Genomic DNA, 15,261 nt, shown 5'->3' with positions numbered 1-15,261 from the left:
GAGGGGTAGAGTATCTACAGTACAAGGCTTACATCTGCATAACAGATCTAGATTTGTCAAAGTAGGTTTTCCAATCTTTAAGTCAAAAAATGTGCATGAATTCATCTCATTTCTTATTGGTTAACTCAATATCACAATTTATTCATTTATACACACAATCTGGATCCTTTCGTTTTATACATAATGAATTAAACACCCAATTTGATGAACCAATGATGTCCATGATATGTGGATTATTTATTAATTAAAAGGGCTGCTTTCATTGAATGTACTGACCAGGCGTCCACTCTTGCCACAGAGGCTGGCGTACTTCAACCAAGTCCTCATGTCCTCGTGTGGGCTGATCACCAGGGATCTGACCATCAGGATCCTTTGCCAGTCTTCTACGATACGCTGACAACCCTGGAGGGAGAAACGCAAAAATAACAAGGGACAGACGTATTACCATTCAGTTACTCCTTTCAAAGAGAGGCACCTACTCGTTACAATCAAGAGAATGAACACATGTGAGAGGGGGGGTACGTTTAAAACCCCTGGGGGCCACTATTACTACCAGTGGTCCCTGTCTTCAACACCCCTACACGTGCAGGTTCACGTGCCAGGAGAAAACACACACATACACACACACACATCTACATGAGCTAGACAAAATAATATAATCATTTCATGAAAAAGGAATGTGATATGTAATTACAAACATTGCTACAAGAAGGGGTCCTATTTGACTGCATGGCAGCAACAAATGAAGCAACATAACAAGTTTCAAAGATAATACAATCCTTCTTTATGTCTAAAACAGTTATTTAGTTCCTTAATAGTCAAAGTCCTTTTCAATGAAGAGTTGACCTTTTCTCGTCCAACCCATTTTTTACTGTATTCCTTAGATGGCAAGAGCAGGTCTGGACAAGGCTTTTAGTAAGCTGTTGAACGATAAGGATAGAATTAAATACTACACCTACGTTTCTGAAGCAGGCTTAACATGATGGGATGAGGGGCCGAGTGCAGGTTGAATGGCAGCAGCTATGCTCAGTGATTACAGTGACTACTACAGTTTAGTCTGGATTTAACAGCAAAAAATTACTGAAATCATTAGGAAGGCTCAATTTACTCAATTTATTCAACTGGACTGAAAAAAAACAAATGAACAACTGTAAGCAACTGAGTGCATTAGTTATGGTTCTGTTTACTCCTGAATTACTGCGCTGGGGCCTCACTGTAAACTTGTGTGCGTCACAGTGGAAGTGAAAAGAAATTTTGGCACGCCCGGTAGCCTACTGGTTAAGACCAATGCCACATAACAGCAGTGTTAGTGGTTTGATTCCAATAGCGGACCTTGTTGCATGTTCTTCCCCACCTCTCACCCCGGTGAGGGAAACCACAAATACACCAAACCCACTGCCTTCGTCTACAAGTAACAGTTGTGTGATGTTTGAAAATGAATATTACCAGTAAGTGGTTTGCAATCCAACTAATGGTGTTTGGCCACTGATGAAGGCATAAGTCAGGCTTTGATTCAGCATAATGCGGTGTGAATTAGAAGTCTATGAAATGAGGAAGTCGATGTGGGTTCTCTCTTTAACAAATATTCAACATTTAAATAAGTTTCCACCGTTTTTTCATTGATTTTTGAGTGTGAATACCATTTTCTTTTTCCCCCTTTTTAGAGGATGATGAACAGCTAGCTGTCTATAATTTAAAGCACAACTAAACAACAAAAAGCTTGGACCCATAAAGCTTGGACCCATAAAGTGTAAATTAGCCAAAATGAATTTGACTGTTATATTGTCAAAAGGGAATGGTTAATATATGGCTTAGGCATATGGTGAAATATTTTAAAATGAGACCATGTGTGTAGAGGAGAGCAGAAAACATTAGTGAGAGAAAAATAGAAGGAGATATTCTCAACTATTTCTGAGAGGAAAGTGAAAAAAAATGTCACATGATCTTCATTAGCGATGCTGAGACAGCAGAAAGAGCTGGGATCAAAAGAAGATCAATACTTTCCAACTGCAATCTAGGGCAAAGAGTTCAATATTCAGACTGGTTCTCACAAGGACAGAAGTGCAAGAACTCACTGATACGTTTACACATAAACGGTGAGCAGTGTTTTCATACACCCTCAGCTGTACCTCTAATCCTTTGATGAGGGAGAGACTGGTAGAGGAAAAAAGAAAGTGTAAAGGAGTGGGACAGTGACTCCTTGACAGATGTGGGAGGTCAGCCTCAAATAAATCACTATTGAGAGAAGAAACCTGTCAGGCATCGCAGCCCCAGGTCTGGCGCTGGCATTATGGACCTTGTCTGTTTGCTCAACAGAAGACCCCTCCTGAACCCAAATACCACCTCCAAGCAGCCTTCATCTTTTATGAATGGAAAAAGTCAAGATGATCAAGAGTATCTTCATTTTACTACACAAGGGTTTGAGTGTGCAACTGTTTCCATTCAACTGTCAAGCTAATTTTATAGAAACCTTTGAAAAGTCACAAGGAAATTAGTTAGGTGCAATTCTAAGAGATAAGTAATACATTTTTTTTGTTTGGATGGAAACAAAAGAGTATTTTTTGTCTTTGACATGTTCTTGGTGCCTTTATCTAAAGCTAAACACAAAAATGTACATTGTAATACTATAATGCTAATGGTTAAACTTTCACACAATTTTTGCGAAGTCTCTTTCACTGCCGCCCAATTATTTTGTGAATGATGTCTTTTCAGTGTAATTAACTGCTTGCTGCACATGATGGACAGTCACCAATTTCTCACGATCATCACATTGGCTGACATAAATTCACATCCACATTCATACTCATCGCCTCTTCTAGAAAACTGCAATTTCTCCATCTGATTTCCTTCTTTGGCTTTAGGAACAAACGTACCATCTCATTACCTGTTTTTCTGAGGCTGTACAATTGAGCGAGGGCCAGTTCTAAATAATGGCCCTGTATTATTAAATGAAATGTTTGTGCAGTCAAAATGCATGTTGTGTTTGTTTTGGATTATTTCCAGCAAAAACTCCTTCACAGTGACCTTTGGCTGTGGAAGAACAGACTTCTGGACGCAATAAGTCCCCGCACGCAGCGACGTTATTGACAGCATTTTAGAATACGTCAAATCTGGTTTTGAAAAAAGTACACCAGAGCCCTCTGGGCAGGCACATGCAGCCTTCAGACAAATACAATCTTGCTGGGCTGCAGTCAGGGTACAGGATGAAGGGGGTTTTTGTTTCTTTGGTGAAGAGGATTTTCCAAAATGTCAGTAACACTTGAGCAGGAGAAGAGTGACAGGTATGCCAACAGGGACTGAGAGTAAGCAGTATTATACATGCCGCATTAAACTGAGCAGCTTGGATGCAATGGTATCAAGGGTCAGGAATGGTACATCACACAACGGCTTATCAGTTTGGCTGCCTGACTGACTTCTCTCGACATGCACATACAAGGCAGAAGCCTTTCAAATAAGTTCATTTGATTCAGCTGTAAAAAGGCAGACATGGAAAAGAAGAACTTGAATAGTATCGTCTTACATCGGATGGCATTTGTCTCAAATTCCGAAGAACTGGCAGGTGGCTGAATTTTTCCAAACCACTTGTGGATTTGTGGTTCTTCCACACGTCTTCCTGTCTCATTTAACAGCATGTACAACTCTGTAACTCATGATTAGTAATGATAATAATAGTAATAATAATCAGTTTCAGGAAGGAGGAAGAGTTTGGATCAGTTACACTGTGAGTTACGCGAAACGAGCTACGAAACTGCGAAACGAGTTTTTTCTGAATATTCCTGGTTGTCAACAACAAGGGTCATTGCATGCTGGGAATGGCAAGCAAGGGCACCAATTATCTTATTTTCTTTTTAAATGTATAAATGTGTGTTTGTAAGGAACAAACTATTAACCAGAGTGGCAACAAGTTTAAATTCATGGTTTCCAAATCAATATACTTTATGTTGGCTCACCTATAATCAAGACCAAAGGTGAAAGGCTAGCTTACTTGGTCCTGCTTATGGCATTCAGTGAGCAACATGAAAAAACCACCTCCAGTATTATTTCATACACCCTTTGAAATAACAATACCAAAGAGAAGTACGATGGTAAAGCTGCACTGAGTGGACAGTAAGCAAAAAAAATCAGATTTATAAAAGAAACTAGATTTTCCTGCTTTCAGACTGTGCTGTAGCTCAAGTGATGGATTAATTTTTTTGTTGATGCAGTTCTATGGTTGTGACTGAATTTCTGTAGACCAATGGACTAGTCTAGATAAATTATTATTATTATTTTTACTGACCATCATCTGAAGTTGGTTGCAAAGAACATAAATTTTACTTACGAGAGCACAAAATGATTCTACTTTTTTAAAAAACATATCTACAAAATAGTCTTAGTCACTGAGGTATTAGTGTGGGTCTTTGTTTGCACGTTTGGTGTCTGGCTGGTAATGTTTCCTATTAGTAACAGTAGCCTTTCAAACATCTGCTTTATCTTGCATTTTTAGTTGCACACGTGAGTGTGTGTGTGTGTTTCCATATATCATGTGCTGTAGTCACCTGAAGCCTCTCCCACCATGTTTCCCTGATGATGTCCCTCCTCTCTGGCACCAGCTTGTACTGGATCACCTCCTCCAACTCTGACAGCATCTGGCAAGAGACCATGGCCTGGGAAACAAACAAGCACATACGGACATTCATTCTTATCCACACACTCAGCATTATAGTTGCAAATGTATATTGCACAGATAGGGCAAAAGCTCCTTCTGTGTGAACCTTCTTGTGTGGCATCTGTCAGAAAAGATTTGTTTACATCTGCCGTTTGCAACAACATCCAGAACTGATATGTCTGCTTTTTGTCTGCTGTCAGTCTTCATAGTGAACAGCTACAGTACGCACATCTAAATCAACTAGGATCAAATGGCTTTCATGATAATGTTACCTGACAACATCGGTATGAGAGAAACACGGCTGTTTTCAGGTTTCAACAACAGATTTGAAATGTTGACCAGATAATTCCACTTATATAGACAGTAAAATAACAGCAGTTCCTCCAGCTGCGGAGAAACAGTAAACATGAATCATTTGACTTCTAAAGAACGTAGATCAGAGACTTACACTTTACAAATCATTGCTTCAATAAAATTTTGTTGCAGTGGCATTATCCTTCTGCACATGAATGCTATGAAAAATGAGATGGTCGACCGAGGCCAGGCGCTGAATATTTTGGCTGTCTCAGAGGAACACTTACCCCGTAGGCTCGACTGTAGCTCTCTCCAGCCATGGCTGTCAGCTCAGCATCCAGGAGGTCTCTTGCTTTGTCAATACACTACATAAAAAAACATTTACAGTGAGATCTGACATTTTAACTGTAGATGCATTATTATACATAAAGATTACGATGACAATCATTCTCTCACTCACCAACATACATTTGCCCCTTTTTTTCTTTAGTCTATTACATTTTTTCTTAAAATGTGCAGTTGAAACTACAGATTTTATTGAAAGGTCTGCCTGAATAGTGCACCGATGTGCAATTATAAGTTGGCTTCTCAATTCACTGTAAATCCTCAACATTGCAAACACTGGTTTAATCCATGACTAATAATGGCGATAATGGCATTTCCTCAATAATGTAATGTTAGCATGACCACAGAATGTACAATAACATAATATCACACTCTCCTAAAAGCTCCTTACATCAGGACCAGCTTATATTGGACTAAACCCAGACTATAAAAACACTTTGTACAAATGAGAGAATGCATGTTATTGCTTACTGCTTACACCCTTCTTACCTCCTTAATTCCTGCCAACAGTGACATATTAATGCGACTAGGACTAGTAAGCCTGCTTGTATAGTAAAATGGTTTGATGCACTGCTGAGTGCCAAGTGTTTTATGAGGAGAGGTTAATGAGCTGTTAAGAGTAAGAGTGTGAAAGTTATGTAACCAATGTTGTGGATATCAAATTTATCATCAAAAAACAGCCTACATTTCCATGCACATTCAGCGAAAAGGGGAAGAATTGAAAGGTGATAAAGAAGGATTCAAAATAAGGGCCGTCAGTCATGACTATGTTGCAATTTCTGAAACCTTTCTTTCATGATGTTCATAAACTTTCAGAGCATATTCATGCCTAGTTTCCCTGTTTTCTTGGTGTATTTATGTATGTTACTGACTTTTACTATTGTAAAAGTTTCCTGACTTTTCCTCACCAGACTACACATCTCTATATTCAAGGATACTGCATGTATTTCATCACCAGTGAGAACACTGAGCGATGGAAAGAGAGAAAGACCTGATCCAGAGCAGCAAAAGGGACAAACAAGGACACATGTATTGCGGTTGAAAGCCTGCTGATTTCTCGGGCTACTACAGCCAATGTTTTTGACAACTGTTATTAATGGGAGGGTAAAATGAGGGAGGATGACTAAGGAAGTTCTCTGAGGCTAGGACACACAGCTGTTTCAGAACGATTCCTACCAATTATTTTTTTCGCGGGGAGGGAAAGGAGGAATGGCATGCCAAAAGACCTCTTCAGACACGCACAACAAGAGGAGGGATTGTGGGACAGTGGTGGGGATGAGGTGACAATGAGGCTGCTTCTTTACAGCCTCAACTCAGTTATGGTTCTGTTTACTCCTGAATTACTGCGGTGGGGCCTCACTGTAAATGTGCAGTCCAGACGCCTCCTGATAAATGCAGTGTCTGGCTCCTGGCAGCACAAACAAACCGTGACCCAATTTTTCATTCTCTTATATAAAGGTTACACCTATATGCACTTACACAGGTTTAAGTCCAGTGATACTACTTTATCATTAGAGTGTGGTATGTAAGCCGCTATCTGAATGGTTTGGGCCAAATCAACACAGACTCAAAATAAGACCCAAACATGACTGAGAAGTCTGTCTTATCGAAGTCAAAAAGATGGGTCTTGCTGTAAAAACCAAGAGACAATTTACAAATCAGACACACAGTGGACTGGGTATCATATATCATGAAACTGGTTCCATGAGACTACTTTTCTGGAGGGGAACATGACTGCGTGTGTCTACACATCATTGTTGGAACAAACCAAATGCAGAGATTTACAAAGCAACCTGAAACCTTTCGCACAGATGCACGCGGAGACTCGTGGAGCACATGTCTGGTTATTGGAGGTATAGAGAGAGGAAAGACCCAGCCCTATGGAATCAAAAGGACTTAAGTGCAAGGATTACCAACCACATCCGGAAGACTAGCCTGAGCTCATGTTGACATTTAAGCTTTCACCCTTGCTCCATCTGCTTCTCATTCTTCATCATTCATTGTGAGTGGCCTCATTGTCAGTAAGAGTCAAAAGTCTGCTTTCCCTATTCAGCTGATGCAGAATCCTAGAGGCCACACCTGGACCTAATCTCAGAATTAGAAGAGGGGGGCACGGAGAGCAAGTCTCAAAGGCTTTGTGGTAAAAAGGGAACTTGGAGGATGAGTTCAGGGAAATTAGAGGAACAGGTGTTTATTGGTCTCAGTGCTTGAGCTTGTGTTCGTTAGTCGTGCTGGCATCCAGCTTGAACAAATCCATCTCTAGGGAACATGAGCTCATCTACTATCCCCAACCTTCATCAAACAAGGGAAATACCACCCTGACCTCCACCAGACCCTGCTGACAGGCAGACAGGAGGGGTAAAGGGCTTATTATTTTTTTGAAGCTGAATGTTGTGATGATTTACAATTTCAAGAGTTACATAACGTTTCCACACCAAGGATGTACAACATTGTAAAAGAAAAGAGAAAAAGAAAAACCTTACACATTTTATTACATTTAATGAAAACCCAGAGTTGATGGGGGAATTCGATCCTGTCTGGAATAGCCGTAAAGACATTTTCATGTTTTTTACAGTGTTTGTTTCCAGTGTTTTAGCTTTTCATATCTTGCTATGAAAACTAATGAAAATTCCAGAAGCCATGAGACTAGGCAAATTCCCATGTGGTATGTCTTTATGAGATGTTTTCTAAAAATATAGACTTTACTGTATACTGAATAGAGGGGGGAGGGTCTACTTTACTGTATACTGAATAGAGGGGGGAGGGTCTACTTTACTGTATACTGAATAGAGGGGGGAGGGTCTACTTTACTGTATATTGAATAGAGGGGGGAGGGTCTACTCCATCGGGTGTTTTTTTGAGTAATGATGTATCCCACCTGCTGGGCCAATGAGAAGAGGTCCTGATGCAGCGCTAGCACTGCTCTATAGAAAGCACCATCATGTGTGTCTCTTGGGATCATACACGTGTACTCCTCCATGCTGTCCCAGTGCCCTGCAGAAAAAACCAAATCAAGTGAAGAAATTCACAAAGGCAGCCCTAAGCAGGAAGTGTTTGAAAAAGAGTGCAACATCTAATCATGGACGTCATATAACCTAACAACTGAAGACTGGAGCCTATTGAAGTTCAGAAGCCTATCACTGCCGCTTTGAACCACACTCCACCTCTGCTTGCTATAATATAAATGAAAATTTATATTAAATTTATATTATAAATATAAAATTGCAACCCAGTATTTTGCTTCCCAACGGCACCAATAAAAGATTGTCTGACTTTTCAGATAGAAGGGCCAGCTGGTTGTGTATCGTCTCAGAGTTTACGACTGACTTTGGAAAGTCAAAGCCACAGACCGCAAACCTTAGGCGTTGCTTCTGCACTCTGGTCCCGGCTTTTCCCCATCATTGCACGTTACGATATGTCAATGTTATGACTGGATGCCATTCCCATCTGGTTATACAAGGGGGGCTTGGCAAGAACTGTTGCTGATTTCATTGCTGCTCGGTTCGATTGCATTGTTGAGTCAGGCTTCAGGTTTCACTGACTGCTATTATATTGTTCATCATTAATATTTTATATTAATGATGAATGATGGTTATATTTGTATTAATGATGATTACTGATTTATATTAATTTCACACAAGTGTAACTGTACAACCGAAGTGACAATAAATATCTTGAATCTTTTTGCTAATTTATCTTTTTCAGCATATAAGATATGAAGTATCTGAGTGGTTACCTAGACCCCAGGCAGCAGCGGCAGCCATACGAGCCATCTTGGCCTGGGTTTCCTCACTGACCAATGTCCACTCCTCACAGCACTGCTGGTGCAACTGGCCCCTAGAAAACATGAACCACAGGCTTCAGATGGTAGAAAAAACAAATCCAGATTCTGTTCAGTCCCCTGTTATAAGTGTTGACATTAGTTAAATTCTACTGCATGTTCACAGTGATGCAGTTTGCAGCTAAGTTTCAGAAATTGATCTGTGCCATCATCTGGCTACCTAGTTGATCAGGAAATCAGGTGCAGAGTATTATTATATGCATTGCAGTATAGTGACATGGACTGCCAACAAGACACTGGATATAAAAAAGAGCAAAAAAGGGTTTTCAACGACCCAGAATTACGGTGTGTCATTGAGTGATGCATATGAAATGATTTGCATATTACCTGGTGTCTGAGAGCTATGTGATTTTGCAGCTAAATGAAGAACATACATACAGTAAATGGTAGGATTTTCCTCTGTAGAACGTGAAGTTGGACTGAAGTGCTCATTCTTGACACACATTAATTGTGTCATTGTGCTTCACAGACCAAAGCAACCCTACAACATATCGTGTTCTGACTTAAAAATAACTTTTACAACATGTTTACAAGGGCCTTCATAATACTGTTAAAAAAACAAAAAATGACAATGGACAATGTTATCCTCAATGGAAAAAAGGCTCCTCTAAAATCCAAGTCATTATGATATTACAAATAATGTTAAGACACTATATTTTATTATTTCCATTTTCCTGTGCCAAACAACAATTGAAGAAATAATTTACCAGAACAGCCAAGCACTTTTGGCCAACGATGAGAAAGAAACTGAAGGTAAGGTGAGCTTTGGTTCCTATTACATCTGCCATTATTTATTTCTTCATTTGTTCTCAAAGATGAACACGGTGTACTGTCTGTCCCACAACAGTCTGATAATATCAAGTATCCCAGCAAACAGATGAATGTTCCCGTTGGGGTCAGGTGCATCTACCCAAGACTAATTCCTCATTAACAATAATCAGTTCTGCATTGTCCAGCATGAGATCAAACCAACCGCATGCAAGCTTGGATGAGAAGAGAAACAGAGGGAGGAACCGCCAGAGAAAAAAAGAGAGACAGGTTTGGATGGGGGTCACTGAAGTGAAGCCGTTCTCCAGCTGCCTGGCTATTGTATAACATGAAAGCAACAAGTAGGAAAAGCTCCGGTACACTGGGTGTATGTGTGTCTACAACAAACAAAAAGTCCAGCGGAAGGGAGATCTTGAGTTATAGTTTGACTCAGCAGATTATCGTTCCCATCTTCAGAATTTCAAAAATAAACCCTAAAATAAACCCTGTCAGCTTAAAAAGAGTCCTTAATCTAGTAATAGAAAACTTTAAAAACAGTTTTGTCTCCCGGGCTAACCGTAGTTAAAGCTGATTTCTGTTTGTTTATTTATTTTAAGGCTCCACGGTACATTTGGTCCACCCACACTAACAGGTATTGTCATTTGCTCAGACCCCTCAGGACAGTGTGGGTGTTTGATTGATATCTTCCTCACTCTCGTTAGTTTTGTTGTACCCATTAATACCTACAGAGGCCTAATTAGCCAAAATATGTGAAAACACCTACAAAGGTGTGCAGGGCACAAAGCAACACGTTAGCATCATACTATAACAGAACACTACTAGGGCTGAACACCAGGAATATGACATCCCGGTATTTTGTGGTAAATTCTTTGTAAAATCTAATCCCTCTTCCCAGAAAAAATACCTGAATCATCCCACTGTTTTTTGCATCTATGCATGTGAGTCCGTGTGCCTTTGGCTTCTCAAAATTCCAATCTTGAAATACTGTTAACTATGCTAATTCAATTACGTGGCAAAATACATTTTAAAGTATGTGTGAATAAAGTGGAGTGCAAAACTTGTAAATAAAAAAAACAAAACAAAACAAAATTTAACAGGACCAACAGGTCAAATCATCTGAGCTGAGAACACACATGCAAAACATTTTAAATATCACAATTATTTCTTATGTCAAAATATAAATATCTCAAAATAATAATTACCATATACTGACAAACGCTGCTGACAGAGAGGATTAGCAGTCATAATTGAAAGTAAGCAACATGTACTGTACACAGTATGCTGGACAGATACATAGTAAAGGGTGTGGATTCATACCTCAAACTGGTATGGAGCCTAATATGACCAACAATGGCTGCAGCATTAATTTAGTTCTTCCTGAGTCCTTTTTCATGAAATATTTAAATTTTTTTGTCAATCGCCTTAATGTTATACTTAAAAACCTTAAGATGGACATTCTAGTGTTAAAGTTTCCTTAAAAAGTGTCCAACATAAGGCCTCAGTTTGACAGACAAAAACATTAACTGCACCTTAACAATCTTTCTCTCACCAGTTTTGGATTAGACAAGACATATACAATACCCCTTACCTCGACAGAGAAAAACACGTTCTTATAAGTCTGATCTCATTTGACTAATGATCCAGTCAACTGTTATATCATCGCCAAGCCTTACCAATCCACAAATACACAAATATAAACCAGAAGCTTCACTTCAGCTGAGTAATGTTCTTGTAAAATTGATTGAATCATTCTCTTGAGAAATGAATAACAGTGTATACAACAATGGCACAAGGATGGCAGGTTACATAAGCAAATTAACATCTGCTTAGTGTCATGAGTTCTGTGACGATCCACATAGTTGGATCCCTCTGACATCTTGTGACTTTCTTTTTCCCTAAAAATGCTCTTAGAAAGTGGGCGGTCGTTATGAAGTTAAGCCTCGGCTGTGGTGAAGTTTCATTGGATTGGCGGCACCTCTAAGTGGCGTTGGATGTCTGTTCATGCATTTACCGGTAAAAAATACTCTGGTCAACTGGTAAGACCTGTTTTCTCTCTCTTTTCAACCAGTCATCAAAGGTCTAATGTCAGGACTCATTAGGAATGGGCTTCCTACGCACAGTGAGCAAATACAAAGTTGGAGATTAAAGCACTCACAGTAAAACTACTACCTCAGACGCTGTCTTTATCCATTAGAGCTAAAGTGGAAAATTGAAGAACCCAGTGCACCCTTTATTTTATCACTTCAGTGAATCACACAATATATCTATACCAAGAAGACCAGGGCTGTGTGTTCAAAAAAAACAAAGTTATGGTAAAAGGAATACAGTCAGCAAATATTACAAAAACGGACTCTACTGTAAGGGTTTATATATGAATATATATGTATTTATGAATCTGAGATAATTTGAACAAACTGTAGCAGCACCTACTGAGCTCACAACAGATATGACTAATGACATACCATTCTCCCAAGGCCTCTAAGCAGCGCATTCTGCCGAGGATGAGCTCTGGATCCTCTTTGTTCATGTCGATCTTCTTGTCATATGCCACCAGGGCATCTTCCCACTCATGCAGCTTCTCGTACCAGGTGGCTTGAATTTCCTAAAAAAAAATAATAAAAAAAATAGAGAGTAGAAGAGTGTCACAGAAAAACTTCAACTATGTAACTATAAAATCCACACATTTAACTTGAACTATTTCTCTGCCATGAATACTTTGTTTCATCACGTGGCCTTGAAAAATTGAAAATTTTTATAGATAGTTTTTTAGTTTAAGCAAATAGTTTTGAAACTAAGCTCCTTGTCCATTTACAGTCAGACAGACTTCCACAACTAACTTTCATTATAATATCATATGGATCATTGGAGATTCCCACCTTAATGTTTACCTCCTGTCAATCATCACTCAATGAAGTTTATTTGTCACATGTAATCACATAAGGTACAATCACAGTGAAATGTAATCCTGCCAGTCCCTTCAATTTGTGCATTCAAAAGAGTTTTAATAGAATAGGAATAGTAATAAATATATGTGTATGATGGGGGGAAAGTCTTTGGCAGTGACGTCATTGAGGATCCTAGTCACCAGAGGGTAGAAACTCTTCCAGGGCCTCTCAGTGCTAGCCTGGTGTATCTGGTACCTTCTTCCAGACCACAGCAGAGAAAAAAGGTCGATATCCGGGGGGTTGGGATCCTTAAGGTCTTTGCACACCAAGTCTGTTTTTTTTGTCCGAAATTGTTGCATGTTAAAAAATAAATACGATGCCACGTTGTGTCAATAATGTTTACACACCAACTCCGAAAGTTTCATCTGTCATTAAAGTTTTCTGAGCAGGTTCGATTTTCTGCATTTTTTTGCATCCGTCAAAAGCCTTTACAGAGTTGTTTGACCACTCAGAGCCACCGTACACACAAACAACACAGCCTCGAAACACTGATACTATCAGCTCCAGCAGAGAAGTTATACACAGACTGATCACAGGACAACTATTGACCATGATCTTGTCTGTATGTTGCAGCGTTTTGAGGCTGTGCCCTAAATATCTGCGGATCCAGTCGAAAGGCTGATCACCTGTGATCATCTGTGATCAGGTGTGTGTGTGTGCTGCCAGCCGCTGTTCAGGATCAATTGGATCGTGGAAATTGGTGGTCCTCTTTACTGTGTAGTTCTTTCTTTTTCTTTCAAGAATTTAGAGGACCACAAAATCATCCTCACTGCTTGACAACTCCATTGTGCCTCGTATTGCGAATTTTCGCAAAGAATATAGTAATAAAACACATCTGACTCAGTGTGCAAGGTTTCTGTGCGTAACGATTTTTGTCAGATAACAGATTTAAAAAACGCATACGGACTTGGTGTGCAAAGACTATTATTCTTGCAGTGCCTGGTGTAAATATCCTTTGGGAAGGGTAGAGCACCACCTATTTTATGTTCAGCTGAACAAACTACTCTTTGCAGGGACTTGCAGTCCTGTTGGGCGCTGATTCCGTACCAGGCAATGATGTTCTCTGTCAGGACACTCTCAAAGGTGCAGCACTAGAAATTCCTCAGTATTTGAGGGGATATCCGGGCATCTGAGGTGAAACAGTTTCTTCCTTGCCTTTAGGTTGTTGTCCTGACAACTGCGGGTCAGGTCCTCTACTTCCTTCAGATAGGCCTTTTCATTGTTATCTGTGATCAGGCCCACCACAGCTGTGTCATCAGAAAACTTGATGATGCTGTTGGAGTCAAAAGTGGCTACACAGTCGTGTGTGTACAGGGAGTACAGCAGGGGGCTCAAAACGCAGCCCTGGGGTGCTCTGGTGTTAAGTATGAGGGTAGAAGAGGTGTGTCCACCAACCCTCACCACCTCGGGTCTCCCATCAGGAAGTCAAGGATCCACATGCACAGTGAGGTGTTTAATTTCAGGTCCTTGAGCTCTGATGAGCCTGGAGGAAACTATGGGGTTAAACTCTGAACTGTAGTCAATGAACAGTAATCTCACATCACTCCCTTTCTTGTCCAGGTAAGATAGGGTGGTGTAGAGGATGTGTGCTATGGCATCTGCCGTTGATCAGTTTGGATGCTAGGCAAACTGTAGTGGGTCCAGTGTGCTGGGTAGTGAGGATCAAATGTAATCCTCACGTCACTTTACATACTTTGACCTCAGCAAGATGGCCGCATGGTCGCTCTTCCCGAACGCGGGTAGCATTCTGCTCTGTGGCCATTTTTGAATGGCATGTAGCAGTGATCCAGAGTGTTTATTCCCCTTGTGGTGCATTCAATATGTTGATGGAATTCAGACATAACCTTCTTAAGGTTAGCCTCATTGAAGTCTCCAGTAACAATGAGTGCAGCATCAGAATTACCAGTCTGTGAGAAGTTCAAGTCTTTGCAAAGATGCAACAAAGTGACTTCTATGTAGGTATATACTTCTCTCTGGTGACATCAACCATTGATAAAGTACATAGATTTCTTTCAACCTTTGTTTAACCGATGATTGCTTACTAGTATACAAAACAGGGAAACGTTGCATCCTCCCACAGTTAAGCTTTCCAAACGGTCACCTCATAAACAAGGGAGTGCACAGTTAAACCGTTTTTTTACCAAGTCTTTTCACTTTTACTGTGCTTTTAAAGGGAAACATAAACGCAGTTCACAAAGGCAGAAGGAAAGACCTTTTCCACGGGAGTGAGAAAACACATTGGCTTTGGGCTTAAATTAACCACACAGAAATACTATGTTTAGGCTATCTCTAAAACAAAGTACTGCTTTATTGCTACACTGACCGCATTAATTAAGTATGTCATCAACACCAGCTGAAACCTTGAATTTGGATCTGTGGCAGCTGTGGATAATGGAAAAAAGTACATCCATACAACAAAC

General features: G+C 40.0%; 1 protein-coding gene across 3 annotated transcripts in view; it reads right to left on the bottom strand.

The window, feature by feature from the left end:
• Nucleotides 1–15,261, bottom strand: part of mtor (mechanistic target of rapamycin kinase) — an 89,433-nt gene that overhangs the window by 21,711 nt on the left and 52,461 nt on the right. For all 3 annotated transcript variants that reach the window (XM_067591519.1, XM_067591521.1, XM_067591520.1), the window contains 6 exons: nt 12,359–12,498; nt 9,024–9,124; nt 8,166–8,281; nt 5,230–5,307; nt 4,539–4,646; nt 277–402 (listed from right to left, as the gene is read on the bottom strand). In XM_067591519.1, coding sequence (XP_067447620.1) covers nt 277–402; nt 4,539–4,646; nt 5,230–5,307; nt 8,166–8,281; nt 9,024–9,124; nt 12,359–12,498 — 669 coding nt within the window. The remainder of the gene's footprint in view (nt 1–276; nt 403–4,538; nt 4,647–5,229; nt 5,308–8,165; nt 8,282–9,023; nt 9,125–12,358; nt 12,499–15,261) is intronic.

This window comes from Thunnus thynnus, chromosome 6 (assembly GCF_963924715.1).
Source record: "Thunnus thynnus chromosome 6, fThuThy2.1, whole genome shotgun sequence".
In the NCBI taxonomy this organism is placed as follows: Eukaryota; Metazoa; Chordata; class Actinopteri; order Scombriformes; family Scombridae; genus Thunnus; species Thunnus thynnus.
The sequence above is the reverse complement of the archived record's forward strand: the minus strand, read 5'-3'. Positions and strand labels throughout refer to the sequence as shown.